Source organism: Vombatus ursinus, unplaced genomic scaffold (assembly GCF_900497805.2).
Source record: "Vombatus ursinus unplaced genomic scaffold, bare-nosed wombat genome assembly UNPS02009205.1, whole genome shotgun sequence".
NCBI classification, from domain to species: domain Eukaryota; kingdom Metazoa; phylum Chordata; class Mammalia; order Diprotodontia; family Vombatidae; genus Vombatus; species Vombatus ursinus.
The window spans coordinates 32,753,228-32,778,219 of NW_020948983.1; the positions used below are offsets into that span (position 1 = coordinate 32,753,228).

At 37.2% G+C, this 24,992-nt stretch overlaps 1 protein-coding gene across 1 annotated transcript in view; it reads right to left on the minus strand.

Moving 5' to 3' along the window:
• The window catches only part of AGBL1 (ATP/GTP binding protein like 1), an 868,369-nt gene that overhangs the window by 302,888 nt on the left and 540,489 nt on the right, over nucleotides 1-24,992 (minus strand). The window contains 1 exon segment of the mRNA XM_027851980.1: nucleotides 6,403-6,572. Coding sequence (XP_027707781.1) covers nucleotides 6,403-6,572 — 170 coding nt within the window.

Sequence of the window (24,992 nt, forward strand, 5' to 3'; positions counted from 1 at the left end):
TCATATTATATTTCTGAAGCATTTGCATTGTATTTTTCCATTTCACAGTACGGGCAGAGTGCATGAAAATGAAGACTGGACACAGTCCGTGACTCACAACCAAATAACAAAGGGATGAGCCCCGTACATGACAAACTTCTCTTTTAATACTAATTTTGAATCTCTAGTCATTGCATAGACTTTTTTATCAAGTGCTCAAAGCAACATTTATCTTTTGAAAAGTAGCCAATTTCTTTTGCTTCTCATCACCAAGACATTGATGATCTCTATGATGAAAAGTAGAAGGAAATGTTACCTTGCATGCTACTCCTGGCCACCTTGATCTCTGAGAATTCTCAAGGATAGGGACTGTGCAATACATTTGTCTTCCTGTTCAGAAGGAACTTAATTAAACCAGAGGTTCCAACACTGGTAGCCCATCAGAGCTATCAGGAATATGGGGGTGGAGTAGGGCAGGAGGGCACCCCAGCTTAAAGGCTTGCTGGTATGCAGAATATAATAGATTTCAGCAAGTTCATTTCTTAGCTGTGAAGCCTTCCTTTGTCTTGTCCCATTGTGGTTTTGCTGATTCTTGGTTCTGTCTTTGTTATTAGATACTATGACAGCTAATGATATCACTAGCATTTATAGACATGTATACTCTGTTTCTACATTCTTGCTTCTGAATGGTCTACCGGGTCCTGGATTCATATTACCGTAATGTGTGAGACCAGTGTGAGCACCATGAAGAATCAGTAATTACTTTTTGCAATCAGGTCAGATAAGACAAACCTTCCAAGCATACTGAAACTATTTGGTCAAGAGTCTACTATTCACCAAATATGTCTTGTTCCCCAATTAGAGAAAGAACCTGGAAGAGTTGACTGAGTTTGAATTACTTGGCTAAGCCTGTCTAGCAAAAAAAAAAAAAATAAGGAAATCTAAGCTCATTTGGCACATATTTGAATTTTATGGGTGGTTCTCAATATGTTTGTGACCTTGGCACCTTACTAGGCCTCATTTTCCTAACCTATAAAGTGAGGGAATTAGACTATACCAACTCAAAGAGCCTCTCCATCTCTAAATCCTTTAATAAAAAGTAGTGAATCAAATTACTCCATTAAAGTTTCCATTTTATGCCCTAGCCCACTGGCCATTCTGTAACTAGTTACAAAGAATATTTGTATAAACTTATGAAGCTCCATCAGCCAGTGATGGTTCTTCTTGGTTTGAATTTCCCTGCTTTGAGTTTAACTTTTGCTTTCTCTCTCTCTTTCTGCTTTTATTTTTAAACATGTTTGATAAATTAATTACCTCTCTGGAAGGTACTTAGGCTTTGAACCCTCCTGCAGGAGGTCTGGCTCTAGAGTTTGATAATGGCCACTGGGATCAGCGAGCTCACAGGCTTCATAATAATATGAAAGCCAATGGAATCAAACAAAAACAGAGAGAAAAAGATGGCACTCTGAAAATTAATGAAAAGCTGCTGAATTTCCCTAGACTGCCTGAGGAAAGCTATTTGAAGCTTGCCTAAATATTAAATACATTCATTAAGTTCTTCTCTCCTGTTTGGGCAAATCTCAAAGGTTTTCAGTGGCCTTAAATTTTTGGAATATTAAGTCAAGAAGTTGCTATTTGTAGAGAGGGAAGAAAGAACATAATTCATATTTAAAAGCATTTTTCAACTGAAAGGAGCCAGATATCTTTCTGTAGCTCTGGCTTTCTAAATAGATAAAATTAACTACAAGAGAACAAGTGGTTCAGTAAGCCTGAGCCTAGGAAAGGAAATCATGGCCCTAGTGGGTCATAAGTTCTAATCTTAACCCTACGCCCTAAAATGATATGTAACACTAGACAAGCCAGCTAACCTCACTGAGCATGTCATAGAAACTTCCTGATACTTGCTTGGACTATTTGTAGGATGGGAGTCATATTAAGTTACTCATGGGTTTTCATTTGTAGAAAGCACTTTGTAAATACCAAATGATGATGCAGATGCCAGATAATGAAAATATTGTTTTCTTTTCCTTCCAATTTGTATCTTGTATGTTCTCTTGTTTGGACTGTCATCTTCCTGAATAGGAATTAATTGTAGAGGTGTGGCTATATCTAGATCATCAATTTATCTTTAATGTTAACAAAAGAATTACCAGAGACACCTTGCCTAAGAAGAACCCAGAAAACTTTTAAAATTAAATACTCCATGGAGGATTGAAGTAGGTTTCAGTTTAATTTATCCTAATAAGAGATAGAGATACTAGTCAGTACCACGCTCTATAGCACAGAATAATATAGAAGTTCAGAATTTGAATCAAGGCAAAGTTGAGGAAGAGGAGAATAGGAAATCTCATTGCCAATGCCAGATGGCAGTGATTTGGAAAAGTATGTGCTTAGAACTTAAAATCTTGAGCCCCAATCCCTTACATTTACATAAATACCTTCAATTCCTGATACTCAAAGTTCATTATAAACTTTTGTGGAAGAGTTACTAATTAATATTAAGCATGACCAATGTATCCATCAGAGAAGTCTCTAGATACACAATCCTGCTTTACAAGATCTTTCTTGTTTATTCCATCAGTCACTGGGTAGTGAAGGGGGGAGGGTAACTGCTTAGGGAAAAACCAAAAAAACTAAAAGTTCCCTGATGAAAATGCCCCGCTTTCCTCAAGCCTAAGTACAGTCAAATAAGACAGGCTTCCTATAAGAATTCTCACATGCTGCATGAGGAGAGGTTGTAAAATGATTCCATAACCTTAACAAAAGGCAAGGGCTCTTAATCAGTGCGACAAAGAACTCCAGCATCCTATGTTTGGAGAAGCAAATAAATTGAGCTCTAAGGACCAGAAGCAAAGAGTGCAAATACAACTATGCCTTTGAAGCTGCCCATTTTGGAAAGTTCATTGGAGAGTTCCACTCTGGATCTGGGGAGGATTCAATATCGAATTGGAGGGAAACTTTCCTCCCTTGAAAACTGAGGAAAAACTGTGCTTACATCCACTTAAATATGAGAATTAACTGTATATGTTCAATATCCTAGTAATAACTTTTACAGTCCAAGAACATAAGCTGTAACAGTACTTGGATATCCTTCTCTCCTGATTTAAATGGAGTTTGAGCATCTCCTAAAAGTTAACACTGTATCTGAAGGTGATTTTTTTTTGTCCTTCTTGGTGTCCCATCAAATTAAAGACTAGAAAAGTGATGGCTGAACTTAGATGCTAAGAGAATCATAGGGCAAATGAAGGGATGATAATTTAAAATTGGGAGAAAATCCTAGAAAGTCTGAGATTATTGAGGTACAGCTGTAAATCTCTGCTAAAATAAATAAAGATAAAAATAATTTATTTAAGAAATCTTATTTTTAAAGAAAGTGGGCTTGTTCAGAGGATCAAAGGCAAGTAAAGGAGCTCTACTGAAGATCAGAAAAAATCAATGGAAGAACAAATATCAAGATGAACTGTGGCTAACTCAGCAAAAAATACTAAATGATTTTGAAAAAGGCTTGTCACAATAGATAAACGGAGTAGTAGTTTAACTTTCCTACAATGCATGCACGGTTATTTCTGGGGATGAAATGAGGAATAGAAATGGAAGAGAGCAAAAATCTTCTTATGTTTGGGGAAACAATCCTATTCAAATAGAGAGGAAAGGGTTAGAAGGGAGGGGAAAACCTTGTGTATGTTTCATTTTAAGCTACAGTCTGTGAGTAAATAACCATGATTGCTGTCCCTTGTCTGGGCATGACAAATGGGAAGTTACTCTGTAAGCATTGGCTAAACTCTAATCGCTTTTATGGCAAATGAGGCATGAAACCTATTGTCAAAAACATGATGTCCAAAGTGTAGAGCAGCACTTTATCCTCCCAGCAGATTCCTCAGAGGTCTGAGCCAGCTAAGGGGCCTGGGATACTTCAACAATTGTACCCGAGGCCCTCTTTCAGGCTAAATATGAAGGAAGGTCTATTTGGACAGCATGTTCTGTTTTATAGAACAAGCGATTTTTCCCAAGTGATGGTGGGAACTCTATAAATAGAGAGAAGCTAAACTTCAACTGGGAGACATGCAGGTGGTTATGTATCAGGGGTCTTTTCCTGCAAGTCCATTGAGAAATGTGCTGCACAACATCACAGAATCTTTCCAGCTCAGTTATTGGCCATTTGAGTAAGGACCCTAATGGTAATTAAATATCCTGGGGCTAGTTCTTCAGTTACTCTTTCATCTGACTTAAAAGGAGAAATAGTGTGTTGCTTAGAAACAAGAGAGAGCCCCAAACAGCTCACTCTTAGTTTCAGTCCGATGACTGAGAGATGACTCCCCCTCATAGTAGATGTAAGGAGGTCACTCACCAAAACATGTTTGGGTCGGGGACATTTGCATGCAGTTTTCTCTACAGCCAGGTGGCCTCCAGGTCCCGAGGGCACCTTGTGCTGAAGCTCTGATTCTGCTTCTTGTCAGTTGCCTTGAAGCTCATGGTGAAAATATTTTATGATGCAAACATTTAGAAAAATCAGACAGAAGATTTCCCCTCCCTTATGTGCTCATTTCTAATTCAGGAAATTTTTCCTCCTTCTTTAGCCTCTAGCTGTGAGACTTTGAGACTGATTCAATTCAACAAGTTGAACAACCACTCATTAAGTATATACTATATATTAAGCACTGATTAGAATGAGTGGGCATCATAAGTAGCTCCCAGATATGAGAGGAATAAGCTATTGTGGACTGTTGAAGCCTATCATCTTATGCTAGTCTGTATTCTAGCCATCTTACTTGGTCCTTGACATTTTATTTTTCAGATTCCTGTTAGAAACTGGGTTTCCTTGATAGATTTCTCTTGTTCCACTTTACAGGCAACTGATCCTCACTGCATTGGGCACAATCAATTCTACTAGAGGCAGCAGTGCCAAGCCTGTTCAATCTTTCCTCACTGAGCAACAAGGAAGAAAATAACTAGGGAATGCATGGAGCTGAGACAACTTGGGAAAGAAGGAGAGGAAGAGACAAGTTGAGATATAAGTTCTGACAAGTGGAAATGTTTACTGTCAGAGGGAGAGGCTGACACTCCACAGTGATGCCAAACATGCCAAGCCATAGAAGAGGGTGAAGAAAACATGAGAAGAGAGAGTCAGGCTCAATATTAGAAAGAAAGAAATGGACAGACAGGTCCCTAAGGAGTAGAAGGACCTGCCTTTTGGTTTTCTCCATAGCCTGTGATCTAAATCAAGATGTGTTGAGTAAGCTAATTAGTGCATTAAAGTAACTAGGTCCAGAAGAAACCAGCCACATCTGAAGCAGGTTGAATTTACACTATTCAATATCTGAAAGTTTGACAAGTCATTTGCTGACAAATCTCCTTGGAGAGGAAACCTCAGCTGGGCAACTCAAATTATGTCAAAAGGAGGCTGAGATTAACCTCTCCCACCCACACCCCCCTCTCCCTAGTATTCATACAAGAAATTACTGCTTAATTTTGTCTTCACTGTAGGATATGCATCTAGTATGTGCCAGGCATTGTGCTAAATGCTGAGGATACAAAGAAAGGCAAAAGACAGTCCCTGCTCTCAAGGCACTTACAATTTACATTGCTGTGAACAATTATATTCAGGCAAACTATACACAGTATAAAGCACAATTATATTCTTTGTAAATTTTCTAGTAGGATTGTTATCTTTCACTATATTCCACCACCCCAAATGACCCTGTCCCCACAACCCCCCTGTACTCAACACATAGACACCTACATCAGGCTCTTTTGGCTTCTTTCTGTTTAAAGATCTCTCCCTCTCTCTTTAGATGCTTCCCTCCCTTCCTCATTGTATCAGGAGCTAAAGAAGACAAAAAATTAGCTAACACAGTCTCTGTCCCCACAGAGCTTAGAGAATGGCTGGAGATAAAATATGTACACAAATAAATAGAATACAAAATAAAACACAAAATCATGAACAAGAGAGTTAAAAGCCAACCTTTTCTCTTCCATCTTTTGTTTCCAACCATCATTAGTCAAACTGATTAAACTCCAACTATGTGCTAAGCACTGATGAAGACAGAATGGTTAAAAAAGATATTGTCCCCATGGATTTTGTGAATATAAATAGTAAAATATCTATGGAAATAACTACAAATAAAAATAAAATGTATGTGAATAAAAGAATAAACTAATCTTTTCCCAATTCTCCAGGTACTAAGATATAGTTTAAATAGAATGTTTCCTAAAATTGTATCCCCAGTCATCCCTAAAGTGCTCCAAAGTGGGGGACCCCCTTATGTGGTCACTATATCCATTGTCATTGGAAAGACAAAGTCAGGATTTTCATAATTTCCAAAGATCACTCAATCCTTTTAACTGCAAAGTATTCCTTTCTCATTCATAAAGATAATCTGTCACAGGAATCCAATTGATTCAATGTTCCCATTAATCTTGAACCCTTACCTGTGAAGATGGTGTCCAAGAATATCCTTCCTGGCATCTAGTAGGGCAGAGGCTTGTGCCATGAAGTGAGAGCTACAGGTTAATGATTTGAGCTGCAGAAGGAGAAGACCCAAGCAGAATGTGGCTCCCATCTCTTCCAGTTCACGGGTTCCCAGCTGTAGACCCTGCCAAAGAGACACACTATGAATAAATGATTCCTAGGTTATCTTCCTACCTAAGAAATCAGTCAATTGATAACATGTCTCAACTATTCACAGTATACATTATATCTGGAACCTACTAATGTATTCAGAGTTATAAATGACACTCAGTAGAATGTAAGCTTATTGAAGGCAAGAAATATTTTTCCTTTTGCCTTTGCAATTTAGGATCTAGCACAATACATCACAAATAATAGGCATATAATAAATGTTTGTTGAATTGTATTGGATCACATTGGAAAAAAAGACTCCTCCCATGAAGTAAAGGAATTGGCAATTTCCTAAAGGAAGAGATGAAGATGAAAGAGAAAATAAAACAAGTCATTCTCTAAACATAAATGATTAAAGCTTTAAAATGTTAGTACACAGTTAAATGCATCTGTAATAGTATTTACAGTTCAATGCTAAGCCAATGAAGTGTACAAGATGAAGAACTTTCAAGAGAGGAAAAGGTTATTTGAGAGAAAGTAATGACTGTAGTCTGAGGCTTATCTGATATAGTTGTTCAGTTGTATTTCACTCTTTGTGACCCCATGGATCACAGCATGTGAAAATTGTCCATGGGATTTTCTTGGCAAAGATACTGAAGTGGTTGCCATTTTCTTTTCCAGTGGATAAAGGAAAACAGAGGTTAAGTGACTTGCCCAGGGTCATACAGCTAATAAGTGCCTAAAGCTGGATTTAAACTTGGATCTTCCTGAATCCAGGCCCAGTTTTCTATCCACTAAGCTACCTAGTTGCTGCCTTTATTTGGTAATAATAAACAATTAATAATAATATTACTACTAATAATAATAGCTAGCACTTTTGTGGAACATACTATGTTCCAGACACTGTCTTAAGCACTTTACAAATATTATCTTATTCAACCCTGGGAAGAAAGTGCCATTACTATCCCCATTTTTTAGTTAAGGAAATTGAGGCAAACAGCAGTTAAGTGACTGCCCAAGGTCACACAGTTAGTAAGGGTCTGAGACTGGATTTGAACTAATTTTATCTCATTCCTCTTAGCCTTTGGAAACCCATGGACATTGGTGATAACAGTCACAAAAAATCTTCTACATAGGGAGAATCTTGAATCTAACAGAATTATCTAGAATTTGGGAGTCAAAGGTGCTCAAGGTTATTTCATCAACTTGTGAATCTGTTTTGCTGCATGTTTTTACACCTGTTTTCCCAAGGAAACAGATATTACTCCAGTTCTAGGGGAGGTCTGTTCTTTTGTAAACAACAGCAGCATGAGGGGAAAGATAAATGTTTTACAAGTTCATAATTTTTTAAGTCAATAGAAAGAGATCACTTTTTAAAAAACCAGGCAGTTAACAACATCCCTAAAGTGTTTTCTGTGTGGTAAAAATCTATGATCTTAATAAATGAACTTCCTCTCTCAGATATGCCTTCTTGATTTCTTTCCTCCATGCTCTCACTGTTTACTATCTTTGGCAATTCATTAAGTACTTTAATAAATCAGCAATTTCAATACAGGGGGGCAGAGTCAAGATGGCGGAGTAAAAGCAGTGGCTTGCTTGAGTTCTCCCCCAAACCCTTCCAAATGCCTATAAAAAATGGCTCTAAACAAATTCTAAAGCAGCAGAACCCACAAAAAGACAGAGTGAAATGAATTTCCAGCCCAAGACAGCCTGAATGGTTGATCTGAAAGGTTTATCATGCCGGGTGGGGAGAGGAGCACATTGCGGCTTGGGTGCGCAGGCCACAGAAAGCCTAGAGCAGGCCTCAGAGGACTGAATTGTGGGCAGCTGTGGTGGTTTCCAGACTTCTCAACCCACGAACACCAAAGACAGCTTAGAAGGTCAGTGGGAAAGGTCTGTGACTGCGGTGAGAAAAGGAGCTAGGTCTCAGCCTCAAGTCCCGAGCGTGACCTCTGGGCAGCAGCTGCCTCCTGAGCTCCCGGCCCACAGACTGAGGCTGAATCCAGTGGCTCATCAGAGGGGTATTGCAGGAATCTCTCTGCTGGTGCAAGATTCTCTTATTTTGCCCGTGCTTGGATCTGGGCCACAGTTCTGGGTGGCGGTCCTGAGGCAAGGAGGAGCACTGGCATGGTGGAGCGTGTAGTGGTTGTGGAGAGGAAATCCTCCTCACAGTTCCAAGACAGAAAAGAGTGCTTGTGGTCACTCATAGACCAGAGCACAAGCCAGGAAAAGAGTAAACCCCTCGCCCTTGATTGTACCACCTTGGAAGAACTGAAAATTTACAGGTCCCTAGAAGAATCTCTGAAAATAGCTGCACAAAACCCCTGAAGCTTGGGACAGTACATTCTCCACACTGGAAACAGACTCCTACCTTAACAAAGAGTTTATAACTCAAGTAATTGGCCAAGATCATGAGCAAGCAGTGCAAAAATAGTCAGACTATATTATCTTATCTTGATGACAAAGAAGATCAAAACATACAACTAGTAGAAGACAACGAAGCCAAAGCACTTACATTCAAAGCCTCCAAGAAAAATATGAATTGGTGCCAGGCTGTGGAAGAGAGCCAAAAAGATTTTGAGAAGCAAGTAAGAGAAGTAGAGGAAAAACTGACAGTGATGCTAAAGGAGACCCAAAAAAATACTGAAGAAAATAACACCTTAAAAAATAGCCTAACCCAAATGGCAAAAGAGGTCCAAAAAGCCAATGAGGAGAAGAATGCCCTAAAAAGCAAAATTGGACAAATGGAAAAGGAAGTCCAAAAGCTTACTGAAGAAAATACTTCCTTAAAAGTTAGAATAGAGCAATTGGAATCTAGTGACTTTATGAGAAATTAAGACACTGTAAAACAAATCCAAATGAATGAAAAATTAGAAAACAATGTGCAATAACTCATTGGAAAAACAACTGACCTGGAAAATAGATCGAGGAGAGAGAACTTAAAAATTATTGGACTATCTGAAAGCCATGATCAAAAAAAGAGCCTAGACATCATCTTTCAAGAAATGATCAAGGAAAACTGCCCTGATATCTTAGAAACAGAGGGCAAAATAGAAATTGAAAGAATCCACCAATCACCTCCTGAAAGAGATCCCCACAGGAAAACTCCTAGGAATGTTGCAGCCAAATTTCAGAATTCCCAGATCAAGGGGAAGATATTGCAAGCAGTCAGAAAGAAACAATTCAAGTATTGTGGAAACACAATCAGGATAATACAAGATTTAGCAGATTCTACATTAAGGGTCTGGAGGGCATGGAGTATGATATTCCAGAGGGCAAAGGAATTAGGACTACAACCTAGAATCACCTACCCAGCAAAACTGAGTGTAATCCTTCAGGGCAAAAAATGGTCATTCAATGAAATAGAGGACTTTCAAGCATTCTTATGGAAAAGATCAGAGCTGAATAGAAAATTTTACCTTCAAATACAAGACTCAAGTGAAACATGGAAGAGGTAAACAGGAAAGAGAAATCATAAGAGACTTACTAAGGTTAAACTGTTTACATTTCTGCAGGGAAAGATGATATTTTTAACTCATGAGTCCTTTGTCAGTATTAGGATAGTTTGAGGGAAAAAATTATATGTACATGTAAATAGATAGATAGAGGGCACAGGTGAGTTGAGGATGAAGGCATATCTGGAAAATAAAATTAAGGGGTGGGAGAAGATTATACTGGGAGAAGGAGAAAGGGAAAAGTGGAATGAGGTAAAATATCTCACATGAAACAGACAAGAAATGGCTTTTACAGTGGAGGGGAAATGGGGGAAGATGAGAGGGAATGAGTGAATCTTATTCTCGTAGGATTTGGCTAAAGGAGGGAATAATACACACAATGGGGTATGGAAATCTATCTGACTCTACAGGAAAATAAGGGGGGAAGAGGACAAGAGAGCAGGGGGTTGATAGAGGGGAGGACAGATTGAGGGAGGGGATGATCAAAATCAAACACTTCTGAGGAGGGACAGGGTCAAAAGAGAGAATAGAATAAATGGGGGATAGGGTAGGATGAAAAGAAATATACTTAGTTTTTCACAACAGGACTACTATGGAAGTGTTTTGCATGACTATACATCTATAACATGTATTAAGATGCTTGCCTTTTCAATAAGGGTGGGTGGGGAGGGAGGTAGGGAGAAAATTTGTAACCCAAAGTTTTAAAAATACTTGCTAAAAATAAAAAAATAAAAAAAAGTTTTAAAAAAATCAGTGACTTCATTGCTGTGAGTATTCCCTTCATTTGTGAATATTGTGATCCATCCATGTCCTCCCACCCTGCGTGAGTCTTGTCCATTTATATCCCCTCATGACTCCTCCAGGGAGGATCCACCCAATGCACCTTCCTCTAGGTCACATAGAATTTCATGAATTCCAGTGAAGTATGCTGACAGTCTACAAGCTCTTTGTCAAATAACCAGGCCAAGATCTTTGGTTAGTGCTAAGGAAATCAACATCATGGGTTCAAATCTGATCAGTTCCAGTTCACTTGTTTATATGCCAGTAGTCATCCCCATGATGCTATAATTCAACCACTTCACAAATGTATGCACCTATTTTCACAGGGAACTGGATTGTAGGATATGAAATGATTAATAAAATCCATTTTTGCTCCTGGAACAAAAATTCAAATGAATTATCTATGAGTAGCTTAGTAGAATCATCTTCATACAGGTCAAATCCTGCTACCAAAACCAAACATCACTACAGCAACATTTTTTGTATAACAAAACAATTTTCAATTCCTACATGATGACTCAATTATTTCAGGCAATGTTTAACACAATTTTTAAAATCAACTCTAATGGAAATATGTGGACATTTTGTTGGAGTGTTTTGTAATTGTAATTGAGTTGTAGACAAAGAAAGGTCATTTACAGCTGTTCATCGGTTGTCAGAAAATACTATTCATCTAGGAAACTTCGTTTTAAGAAGGATTTAGTGACTATCCGAGTAAATAAGGAGATCTTAATGGATCTCTAATGAGAGTTAGAAAAAGGTAGATGGGGTTGGGTGAACTTTAGATATGCTCTTTTGCCTTGACCAGTATAGAACCATTGTAACAGAACTTAAAAAGCACAGCACCAAAAACAAAAAGCAGACTTTGAGTGACACTAGAATTCCCTGGCTGGTGATATCGACCATATACTGTATTATTTTTAGTCATGTAGTGGAATAGTGACCTGCCTCAAATTTTTACTAGCTATAAGAAGTTGAGCAAGTCAGTTACCTCCTTCAGCCTCAGTTTTCTCATCTGTAAAATGGTAACAATAGCATCTCCTCTCATGATAGTTGTGTGGCTCCAAGATAACACACACAAAGTGTTTTACAAATCTTATATCTCCATATCAATCCTAGCTATTGTTTCTAGGCCACTTGCATATACTGAGATGAATAATTAAATGCTTATAGATTCTGTAGTTAATGAGCTGGCTTTGGAACCTCGGAACTATAAAGCTAGGTGGAGAACTTTCAAGAGCATTGGGCCTCGAGTCAGGAAAATCTGAGTTTAAATTCAGCCTCAGATATTTATTAGTTGTGTTACTCTGGGCAAGTTATTTAACTACCCTATCTGCCTGAATTTTCTCAAATGTAAGATGGGGGTATTAATATTAATACCTCCTAGCATTGTTCATGAAGATCAAATCAGATAATATTTGTAAAATTCATGGCACAGTGCCTGGAATATAGTAGGTGTTTAAGAAACATTTGTTCCCTTCCCCCTTCCCCAGGAAGATCTGAGTTCATGGCTTGTCTCTAATATGTACTGGCCATGTGATACTATGCAAATCACATAACATCTCAAAACTCTAGGCAAAAAGTTTCCTCACCCAGTAGTTCTGCATATCAATAAAATCACAGGACCAGTTCCTTATCTCTACACTTTGCACATATATATATATATACACATACATACATATACCAAAATAAATAAAAATACAATACAAATGTAAAATACACATACAAAAATACAATACAAAATATAATAAAATGCAAAAAAATAAAAAATGCAAATACAATAGAATATAAATGATACCCACAAGAACAGTTTAATAGCCCCATTTCTGTTTGAGTTTGATATAACTGCACTAAAGAATATGACACATAAAAAAGAAGTAAATTTAAGATGCTTTGAGGAGATTTAAAGAGTACTAACAACTACAGAGACCAGGAAAGGTTTCCTTGAAGAGATTACATGAAATGAGCTTTGAGGGAAGTTAGAGAGTCTAAGAGATAAAGGTGAGGTGAGAGCATTCTAGACCTGGGCAACAGAAAAAAAACAGGAGCTGGAATGCCAGGTTCAGGGAACAGTAAGAAAACTATGAAAATAACAGTGATATAATTCTGGAAAGGTAACCTTCTTTTACTATTGAGCATATAACCCAAAGAAGTCAATTGCAGAAATCCCACATATATCAAAACATTTCTAGTAGCATTTTTGTGGTAGTCATAAAATAAGAAACTGGGTATTCACTGATTGAGAAATGTGGACAAATTATGTCATATGAATATGGTTGGCCATCATAAGTATAAGGAACTGAGAGAAATATGGGAACACTTGTATATAATAATACAAAGAAAGAAGAAGCAAGAGAAAAAGTTATATCATGAATATATTGTTTTTTAAAAGCAACACTAAAAAAGCAGCTTAATTCAGATTCATTACATTGAATAATCTGTATTCCAAAGAACAGATGCTAAAATATAATCTCAATAGAGAGGTGGAGGACTGCTCATATAAAATGTTATCTATACTCTCAGAGTTAGTTTCTCAGTCATTTTTGCTTAAATGTTCCTTTATTTAAAAAAGAGATTAAAAAGGGGAGAGATATCCTGGGCAATGACTTTTTAAAGCATAAATTTAAAAAAGGGAAAGAATAAAAAAAAACAGCCAACAGGAAGCAGGTTGTAAAGTATTTTAAACTTCAAGACTAGATAGTGGTTATTTTTTCTAGCAGCCATGGTAGGGTAGAAAAATTTCTTGAGACGAAAAGAGACATGCTCAAACAAATTATTTTGGCAACAATGGTGAAGATGAATTTAAAAGCAAAACAAAACAAAACAAAAACAGAAATCAGGGTGACTAAGAAGCTTTTTCAATCACCCATAAAAGAGGTGATAAAGACTAGAACTAGTTTGGTGGATATATATATAGAGTGAATGAGGACAGATATAAGAGCTATTAGGCAAGCAAAAATGAAAAAAAAAAAGACTTGTCACTGATTGAATATAGGGGGAGAGGAAGAAGAAAAAGTTGATGATAATCGCAAGGTAATCAACCTTGGTGACTAGAAGGATTATGGTGTCATCAACAGAAATAGAATTTTGGGAATAGGGCAAGAAAGATCATACACAAATATTCTCTTTTAGAAGTGTTAAGCTTGAGATGACAATTTAGTGCACAATGTGGAAATGTCTAACAGACAGTAATACAGAGCTGGATCTCTGGAGAGATATAAAAGGCTGGATATATTGAGTTGGGAGACATCTTCACAGATATTGATTTTTTCCCTATGAGAATTAATGAAATTACCTAGAGAAGGTTTGAAGACAGGATAAAAGAGAAGATAGCCCAAGACAGATCCTGTAGGTACACTTACGGTTAAAGAGTAAGTCAGAGATGATGATACAGCAATTGAAACTAAGAAGCAGCAGTTAGAATAGCAATAAGAAAACAGAGAAAGTGGTGTCATGGAATTCAAAGGAAGAGAGAGTATTCAGAAGATGAGGTTAATTAATGGTCTTCAAAGCTGCACAAAGAACGAGAAGGGTAGGGAATTAGAAAATACCATTGGTCCGGGATTTATGAGATCATTTTTCACTTTAGAGAGAATAGTTTCAGTGGTGTGGTGGGATTGGATGCCAAATTGTAATGGATTGAAAAGTGAGATGAGTTTAGGAAATGAATTTCATAGGTGTAAGCTTTTTTTGTTCTTAAGATTTTGTTTATAAAATGCAGGAGAAATAAGAGATAAGTTAAAGGCATAATAAAAGTCAAGATGCTTTTTTTTTTCTCAAGATGAAGGTATACTGGGCATGTTTGCAAACAGCAAGGAAATAATTAAAATATAGTCAGAGATTGAAGATTAGAGGAAGAGGCCATGCTCAGGGAAGCAAAGTTGCCAAGCAGAAAGAAGAACATGATAACTTGGGTACAAATAGAAGCCTTGGCTCACTGTCTTCTTAGATGCAAGAAGAAAGGAAGAGAGTATAGGAGATGATATAGACTGTGAGTTTCATGAGATCAGGGACTCCTTTTTGTCTTTCTTTGTACATCCAGTGTTTAGTAGTGTCTGACAGACAGTTGAGAGAAAATAGGAAGGATTAATAATAATAATAAGTAATAATCATCATTATAATGGTGATAATAAATAGTAATAATTGTTATAGCAGTTTACACAGCATTGTTAAGGTTTACAACGTGCTTCATAAATATTGTTTCATTTTATCCTTATACTTACTGTGGGAGGTAGATGCTATTGTTATCTCTATTATATAGATGAGAAAAACTGAGTTAAGTGACTTGTCCAGGATTACACCATTAGTATCTGAGGACATATTTGAACCCAAGACTTCCTGTGATTTCATTTATGTAGAATGCTCCCAATGATGAATTTCTTCTATCAATTCAGATCAGCACCTTTTCTGCATGTTGTGATCTGATAATCTCACAAAGCTGCCTGGGAAACTGGGAGAACAAGTGATTTGCACAGGGACAAACAGTTAGTATATGCCAGAGGCAGGACTTCAACCCAGAACTTTCTGACACAAGACAAGGTCTCTCATAGGATATTGCCTAAGATGAAGTTAGATAACACAAATTTAAAGTAGATCCAGCAAACACAGTTGCTTAGCTTTCTCACTTAACTACTGTCTGACTCAGTTTGAGAAAGCTTAGTTGAGTTTTCTCTAACATTTAGTAAAAATGAGTCTAAGTGGAAAAAGAGGGGAGTGGGAATAATATAGGGCTGGAATTTATGAAGGCATAAGCAACAAAATGATAAGGTGGGAGAGGAAATGGGATTTAAGGGAAATGGACAGGGTATACCAATCTGTATAGTATATATAGAGTATGAGAACCCCAAAGTAGAGCTAGATCAGGAGTAAGACAAATAAGAGGGTTACTTTGCTCCACCCTGAGTGTGGAATGTGGAGTGACTAAATGAATACGTGAATAGATTAATAGATTTTTTTTAAACCTACATAAACACTGCTTTAGTATACATCTAGCCCAAGCTGATGTTTTCTAGGACTCTATAATGGCAAATTTTGGAGTAGTTTCTATTTTGGTCATCATTTGATATGTATTGAACTCCTGTGAACAGCGTGACAGTGCACTGAGGATAAAATAGCTCATGTTTATGAAGCACTTAGGTTATCAAAATGTTGTGGGGTTTTTTTTGTTTGTTTTTTTGTCTCACAACTACCTAGTGAGGCAGACACTAAACATATTCCTTTCCCCTAATTTATAGATAAGGAAACCAAAGGGCATTAAGTAATTTGCTCATGGTCACACAGCTAATATGCATTTGAAGCTGGAGTTAGACATGGGTCATTCTGACTCTGAATCTAGCACTCATCTCTCTATGCCCCACTGTATCTCAATATAAAAAAATGAGGAAGCATAGTCCATATTTTTATACAGTTAGGATAGCAAGGGTCCTAGGACATGATAGCATGCCTTCATATTTTCAAAGGTTGATGATCTTGGGTGGTGGTGGTTATCATTGTGGTTATTCTTATTATAATTTTGTTGTAATTTGAGGCAGCATCCTCGAGGATATTAATTGAATTACAATAGTATGAAAGGTTAGATTTATCTAAATATATATCCAAATCCTAAAATAAATTTTCTGAATTTAATTAGTTTAAAATATTTTATTTGTCCCATGGAGTTAGTATTGGCCTATTTACATTCGCCAAGGCCAAGTACTATAATTCTGTCATCTATCCGTAGCAGAAGAAAACACATGAATACAGCACAGTGCACTACAAATTGTGAACACATCAAAATTATTGACTGCTATTGTTGCTGCCGATGTCCCTTCAGAAAATAGTCATCCACTATTAACCACAGGTCATCATGAAAAGCACATGAAATTAGAAGCAGTATCTATTCACTTTCTCAGGCACTCTGCCCAATTACCATTAGGCTGACTGCCTGATTTCCATTAGACTCATACTAATTTCTTTTAGGTCCACAGGTCAATGCTTTCCTTCTTGGTTGGAATAACTTGTCTGCTACCCAAGTTCAGGAGAGAATCCAATGATGGACAGACTTTCCTCAGAAATGCCAACAGAGATGAGTAGAGAACCCTTCAAGATACCTTCTGTGACTTTAAAGACTTAAAACATTTGGAAATTTAAACAGATTTGGGGAAACATTCAGGTTAGTCTTTAAACTTCACTTAAGCTTGCCTCACTTTGATACAAATCTAGTTGGAAGGCAAAGATTAAGTCAATCCAGCCATCCAGATAAGTATACTCTAATGGGAAGCAAAGAAGAAAAGAGAGAGTGATGATGGTGAGGCTCCCTCAGCTTTGCTACTTTTCGACACCATCAAATGGACTCTAATGCTTTCATGCTGAGGACAGAATCAATCATAGAACATTTTGGTCCCTCCAACCAGGTTTCACTTGATGGGCTCCTTCAGCACAAAGTCCTCTCTGTGTCCCTCTCTTCAGCCTAAGCTTCCAAAAACATTACTAACAATTGTTTCCCTAGTAACTGCAAAAAGGCCCCTTATAGTCTCAGAAGTAGCAGGGCTAGTGGAATGAGTTGTATTTCAAATTCTATGCTGGGCCTTCCATGAGTCTGTTTCTTGGTGAATGTTCATAACTTATCCATACGTCTCTATAAATGATTTTGAATGTGAACCAGGATCCTGATACAGTATTATGGGGTACATACAGTGATGTGCCAAGGAGTCACTCTTTTCCTTGTAGTGAATGCTTCAGGGAATGGCTTTTTCTTTTCCAGTTTATCTCCCCAGCAATCATTTTTAAATATCATTTTATTGATACCTTTTTGTTTCTTATATCATCTTAATTTCTCAATATATTTCCTTCCTTCTTCCTATGCTAGAAACCTATCTCTTACATCAAAGAATGAAAAAAGTTTGAGGTACAGAAACAATTAATAAAAAGTAAGCAATAGGAGCAGCTAGGTGGCGCAGTGGATAGAGCACCAGCCCTGAAGTCAGGAGGACCTGAGTTCAAATCCAGCTTCAGACCAAACACTTGACACTTACTAGCTGCGTTACCCTGGGAAAGTCACTTAACCCCAATTGCCTAAAAATAAAAATTTTTAAAAAGTAAGCAATACATTAAAAAGTCTGACATTGTAAACAATGTTCCACAACCATAGTGTCCCATTTTTGCAAAGAAATATGAAGGTGTGGTACCTTCTTATATTACTTCTTTGTGGCCAATCTTGATCATTTTACTTCTGTAACATTCAGTTTTGGTTTTTTTATTTATACTGTTGTAGCCATCATGCCTATTTTTCCTTGTTCTGCTTGCTTCACTTTGAATCAGTCCATAGAAGTCTTCTCCTCTCTATCATATTCATCCCTTCAAATGGTAAAGTAGTGTTATATTATAAGAATGTACCATTAGCCATTCCTCAACAGATAAGCATATCTTTTTCTCAAATATTTGGTGCCTCAAAAAACCAGCAAAGATACCTGGGGATGCTAAAGCCACTATGGTGCTGATTTGGTCTTGTATGCTTTTCCACATTTCCTACCACATTTCCCACAGACTTAGGCACCAATGGACCTATCATCCACCTGCTACCACCAGTTATCACATAGAAGGCAGAATTTCAAGAGTTCTCACACTGTGATAAGCACTCCACAGTGGATAACCACAACATGATCTCTTCCCCAGAGGAGTTTATTTCTGTTTACAACATGTCATCTATGTCATATATAATGTGCACCTGCTCCAAATTAAGAACTGTTCTACAAAGGAATTTTGGAGGTCTCTGATTAGTTCTCCCCACTTTTTAAATGTTTCTTCCTTTTTCTTAAAGATTTATTTTTTTGGTTTTTTTTGTCTGATAGAATAGATATGGGCATTATAGGGCAAAGACGGCTGCTCAACCCAGACAGTTGAGGAAGGCCAAAACCTTTGACCATCTAGTCTAGAAAAGAAGCCTTGATAAGGTAAGATGAGAGATACTTATTTTTGTTTGATTGATTGATTGCTTTTTAAAGATGGGAGACATGAAGTTTAATGGATAAGAGCTTGAAGACTTTTATACCAGAATGGACAAGCTGGAGAAATGTGCAGAATAAGGAAATAAGGAAAGAAATCAAAGAATGAGTTTTTCTTACATGGACCTAAAAAAAGCAGGTAGAGATTTAAGGTAAATGGTAATAGGATATCCCAGTAGCCCTTGAGATGTCAAACCATTTATTACTATGCTTTGAAGTCTGGTACATACTTGTTGAAGGATACTTTGTGTCTTAAGATACCATCAAGCTGAACCCCCTAGGTCACAAATCATCTGAGACCCTTGAATTCAAATAGTCCTGAGCTGGCAGTCTCAGATCACTTACAAAGTATACATAGGTCTTTCATAAATACTTTTTAGATTCAGATTAGATTGTTAAGGTCTTCCCTAGCTGTAAATCCTATTATCTTAAGAGGTGATCATTCAAGTAAAGATAATGGAAAAATCACAAAAAATGAATAGAAAGTTCAGAGGAATGAAGGGCTAAACCTCAGGGATACTCCTATATTCAATTGTCAGAAAGAGAAAGTGGGATCAGCAAAGATGTGACACAGAGGCAGTGGGAAAACCTGGACATTCAAGTGTCATAGAAGCCAAGGGAGGAGAAGTTTAATCAGCAGATAATTGATAATTTTGAATTCTATAGAGTAGTTAAGATAATGGGCTATATGAGTGGTGACCTTTGAGAAAGCTACCATACTAGAGTTATGGATGCCAGATGGCAAGGAGTTGAGAAGTAAATAGATAGAGGCATAAAGAATAGAATACATTTTCAAGGAGTTTTGTGGTGAAAAAAATGCAAAAATAACATAATAGCTTAACATTTCAAAAAGGAATTTTATTTTATTTTCCCAAAGGTATTTATTTTATTTTTTTACATTATTTTAATAGTATTTTATTTTTTTTCCCAATTATATGGCAAAGCAATTTTTTGCATTTATTTTTATAAGATTCTGAGATCTAAATTTCTCCCTCTTTTCCTCCCTCTGCTCCTCTCTTCCTAAAATGGTAGGCAATTTGATACAGGTTGTGCGTATGCTATCATGTAAAACATATTTCCATACTATTTACAGTTGTGAAAGAAGCTGATGGAGAGAGAAAAAAAAAACATGAAAAAGAATACACCAAATGAAAAAAGTATGCTTTGATCTGCATTCAGAGTCTACCAGTTTGTTTGTTTGCTTGTTTTTATTCTGGATGTAGATAACATTTTCCTTTGTGAGTCCCTTGCACTTCTCTTAGAACATTGTATTGCTGAGAAGAGCTGAGTCTCATAGTTGATCATCACATAATGTTACTGATACTAAGTACAATATTTTTCTGGTTGTTTTCATTTCACTTTGCATCAGTTTTCACTAATCTTTCCAGTTTTTCTGAAATCTACCTCCTCATAATTTCTTATTGCCCAATAGTATTCCATTACATTAATAAACCACAGCTTGCTCAGCCATTCCTCAAGTTCCAATATTTTGCCACTATGAAAAGAGCTGCTATAAATGTTTTTTGAACATATAGGCCCTTTTCCCTTTTTTATGATATCTTTAGGACACAATCCTAACAAGTGGTATTGTTGGATCAGAGGGTATGCACGGTTTGGTTGCCCTTGTGGCATAGTTCCAAATGGCTCTCCAGAATAATTGGATCAGTTCACAACCCCACCAACAATACATTAATGTCCTAATTTTTCCACATCCTCTCCAACATGAATCATTTTATTGTTCTGTTATATTAGCCAATCTGATAGGTATGAGGAGGTATCTCAGAGTCGTTTTAATTTGTATTTCTCTAATCAAAAGTGATTTAGATTATTCATTCATATGCCTATAGATAGCTTTAATTACTTTATCTGAAAATTGCCTGTTTATATCCTTTGATCATTTATCAATCAGGGAATGGCTTGTTTTCTTCTAAATTCAGTTCTCTGTATATTTGAGAAATGAAACCTTTATCAGAGACACTTGCTGCAAAGCTTGTTTCCCAGCTTTCTGCTTTCCTTCTAATCTTGGTTGCATTGGTTTTGTTTGTGCAAAGTTTTTGTTTTAATTTAATATAATCAAAATTATCTATTTTACATTTTGTAATGCTCTCTATCTCTTGTTTGATCATGAACCTGTAACCCACTTAACTTCTCTTTTAACAATCTGAATGCTATACTACTTAGTGCACATATGTTTAGTATTGATATTACTTCATTGTCCATGGTACCCTTTAGCAAGGTGTATTTTCCTTCCTTATCTCTTTTAATTAGATCTATTTTTGCTTTTGCTTTGTCTGAGATCAGGATTGCTACCCCTTTTTTTAACTTCAGCTGAAGCATAATATATTCTACTCCAGTCTTTTACCTTTTCTCTGTGTGTGTCTCTGCTTCCAGTGTGTTTCTTGTAAACAAAATATTGTAGGATTCTGTTTTTGATCCACTCTGCTATTCACTTCCATTTTATGGGAAAATTTATCACATTCACATTTACAGATACAATTGCTAGCTGTGTATTTCCCTCCATCTTATTTTTCCTCCTCTTTGTCTTCTCTCCACTTTCATCCTTTCCCTCCTCAACAGTGTTCTACTTCTGTCTACTTTTCGTCTATTCTGCCGTCTCTTCTGTCAGTCCCCTTCCCTCACCTTTACTTAATCTCCTCCCTTCCTGCTTTCCTGTTGGATAAGGTAGATTTCTATATTCAGCTGATTGGGTATATTATTCCATTTTGGGCCAATACTGATGAGAGTAAGGTTAAAGCAATGCCCATCACCCACTCTCCAATATTTCCCTCCACTGTAATAGGTTTTTCGCACCTCTTCATGTGAAATGATTTACCTCATTCTACATCTCCCTTCCTTTTGTACACAGTGTACTCCTCTTTCTCATCCATTAATTACTTTTTTATGTTATTCCTTCAAATTCACTTTATACTTGTACCGTCTGTCTATGTATATTCATTCTAGCTATACAATTAGTGGTACAATTTTTAAGAATTCCAAGTACCATCTTCCCATGTAAGGATGTAAACAGTTCTGCTCCATCAAATCCCTTATGTTTCCTTTTTCTTTTTTAACTTTTTTAACTTTAGGCTTTTCTTGGGTCTTGATGTTGGAGATCAAAATTTCTGTTCAATTCTGGGCTTCTTGATTATGAAAGCTTGAAAGCCTTCTATTTCATTGAATGACCATTTTTTTCCCTTGGAATGTTATGCTTAATTTTCCCAGTGAGGTGATTCTTGGTTGAAGTCCTAGCTCAGGGGTGGAGAATCTGTGACTTTGAGGCCACATATGGCCTTCTAGGTCTGTGGGTGTGGCCTTCTGACTGAGTACAAGTTTTACAGATAAATCCTTTTATTAAGGTGATTTGTTCTGTGAAGTTTGGATTCAAAGGGCCACACTTGAGGACTTAGAGGGCCACATATGACCTTGAGGCTGCAGGTTCCTCATCCTTGTCTAGCTCCTTTGACTTCCTGAATATCATTTTCTATGAGTGCTAAATCCTTTAATGTTGCAGCTAAGTCCTGGGTAATCTTGATTGTGGCTCCCCTATATTTACATTTTTTCTGACCACTTGCAGTGTTTTTTTCCTTGACCTGATTGTTCTGTAATTTGGCTATAATATTTGGGTTTTTTTGTTTTGTTTTGTTTTGTTTATTTTAGGATCTCTTTCCTGAAGTGGTTGGTGGATTCTTTCAATGCCTATTTTACCCACTGGTTCCAGGATATCAGGACAGTTTTCCTAGAAAATTTCCTGAAAAATGCTGTCCAGGTTCCGCTTTTAATAATGGTTCTCACAAACTCTAATGATTATGACATTGTCTCTCCTGGATATATTTTCCAGGTCAGTTTTTTGTTTTTTTTTCTCCCAATGAGGTACTTTATATTTTCTTCTATTTTTTCATTCTTTTGAATTTCTTTTATTGATTCTTGATGTCTCATAGAGTCATTAGCTTCCATTTGCCAAATTCTAACTTTTAAGGAATTGTTTTCCTCAGTTAGCTTTTATACTTCCTTTTCCATTTGGCCAATTCTCCTTTTTAAGCAATTGTTTTCTTTTTCTTTTTCCAAGCTGTTGACTCTTTTTTCATAATTCTATTGCATCACTCTCATTTATTTTCACACTTTTTCTTCTACCTCTCTTTTACAATTTTTAAGCTCCTTTTTGAACTCTTCCATGAGTTCTTTCTGGGCTTGAGACCACTTGCCATTTTTCTTTTTGGTTTTGCCAATAGATGTTTTGACATTATTGTCCTCTTCTCAGTTTGTGTCTTGGTCTTGGACCATAACAACTTTCTATTGTCAGATTCTTTTTAGTTGTTGTTTGTTCATCTCTCTCTCTCTTTTTTTTTTTTTGGCCTTTTTCCTTTGTTTTAAATCTGAGCTCTTCTCCCAGGGTGGGAAGGGCATTGTCTCAGACTTCTTGTGCCTGAGGCTACAGGCCCAGACTGTTTATTTGGTATTGTGCTGATGTTGCTCTGAGGCCCCTGGGGGACCCTTGTGTCTGGTACTGTGCTAAGAAAGTGTAGGGGTGGCTGGTGCTGCTGGAGGAGGTAGGGGTCTGGCAGCTTACCTGGTTCTGAGCTGGGGTCCTAGTGCTGGTGTCTGTCATGTGCTGAGGCTGGTGGAGTGTTTCTGTATTTCCCTGGGGCAACACTGAAGCAGTGGAGGTCTGGCCTCTGGAGGATGCTTGTTTGCCTGGAGCTGTGCTGAAGCACATGGCGGGTGCTGATAGATGACTGTTTGCTTAGGCATTGGTAAGGCTGGTCTTTACCTATTTGCCCAAGGCTGTGCTGAAGCACATGATAGTTCTTGGAGTTGTTGCCTGCTAGTTCCTCTGGCTATGCTGAGGCATATGAGGGGTCCTGGTGTTGGAGTTTGCCTGATCCACTGCACTAAGATTCAAGATTGCCTGCTGGTTTGCAGGGCTTGTTGCTGGCTTCTGAGAGGCTTCCTGTCCTGAAATGCTTTCCTCTTTTACATAAGTGAGACTGACCTTGCTTGTTGATCTTTCAAGTTTCTTGGGCTAAATGATTGTTTCACCCTGTCTTTTTGTTGGTTCTGCTGTTCCAGGATTTGTTTGGGGGCATTAATTTATGGTTGTTTGGAGGGGAACATGGGAATTAGGTAATTTACTGCTTACTTGGATTTTATTTTTTAGAAGATTTGAATACCTGTCCACAGTTGAGAGAAAACAGATATTAAAGATGAAAGAGAGAATGGTTGTACTTTTTTTTTTTTGTCTAGCTCTAGTGATCATATAATCCAACTCCTTCTGAGAATGAAGTTAAGAAGTAGAGCACAGTAAAATATACTTGGATGTGGTAGAGGCCATATGGATCCAGAGATATCTGGAGATGGAAAAAAATGGCTATTTTGAAATGTAAAAGAGGAAAATTGAAGGGACTTATGTGAATTGATCTTCTTAATAATATAGGAGGAGTGGGTGTCTATTAAGATTAGGAAGAAAAGTACTTGGGTTGGGCCTAGGGTCCTTAAGAATATGGGAACTGTTTAGAACTGTAACCATAAGGAATATAAAATAGGGCAAGAACAGAGAATAAAAAGGATTGCTAAATAGCTGTGAGCATACATAGCATGAAATTGGAGTGGACCCAGTCATCTTTGGTTCATGACCTTCTCCAGGATGAGAAGTAAGAATAATAAAAGCAGAAAATGGGTATGACTCTAGGTTGGAGACTTGATATGGTTGAAATGAGAGGAGGTCAATGGATTCAGAGAGTTTAGGGTACTAGATAGTTAAATGAAGAAGTGAAATGAGAATAACTGTAAAGGGCAAAAGTACTTAGAGTATCATCTGGGTTCTGAAGTCTGACCCCTTGAACAGGATCCAGCAAGGCAGGGACAGCTCTATGCTCCTTGCCAGCAGGAAGTAGTTTCACAAGCTGAGACCTTTGCTTTTTACCCCAAAAGAATTTGGATCCCATTTGTTTGAGGGGTGAATGATGGGGTATGAGCCCAAGATGCCCACCCCCTCAAAAAAAACAAAAACAAAAACAAAAACAAAAACTTCCTTGAATCTTACTTGAACTTTTACCTGGTCAAGGAAGCCTATTCCTATCAACTGGCTCTTTCTTAATGCCTAAACCCAATCTCTCAATTTTTTGTTAACCAAGTTAAAGTCTAACCCTCCATTGTCTATTACTGGCTTGATAGTTATCCTATCCTTGATCTTAACCAGACCCCATTCAATCTCCCAGACACTCCCATCAAGGTTCTCCC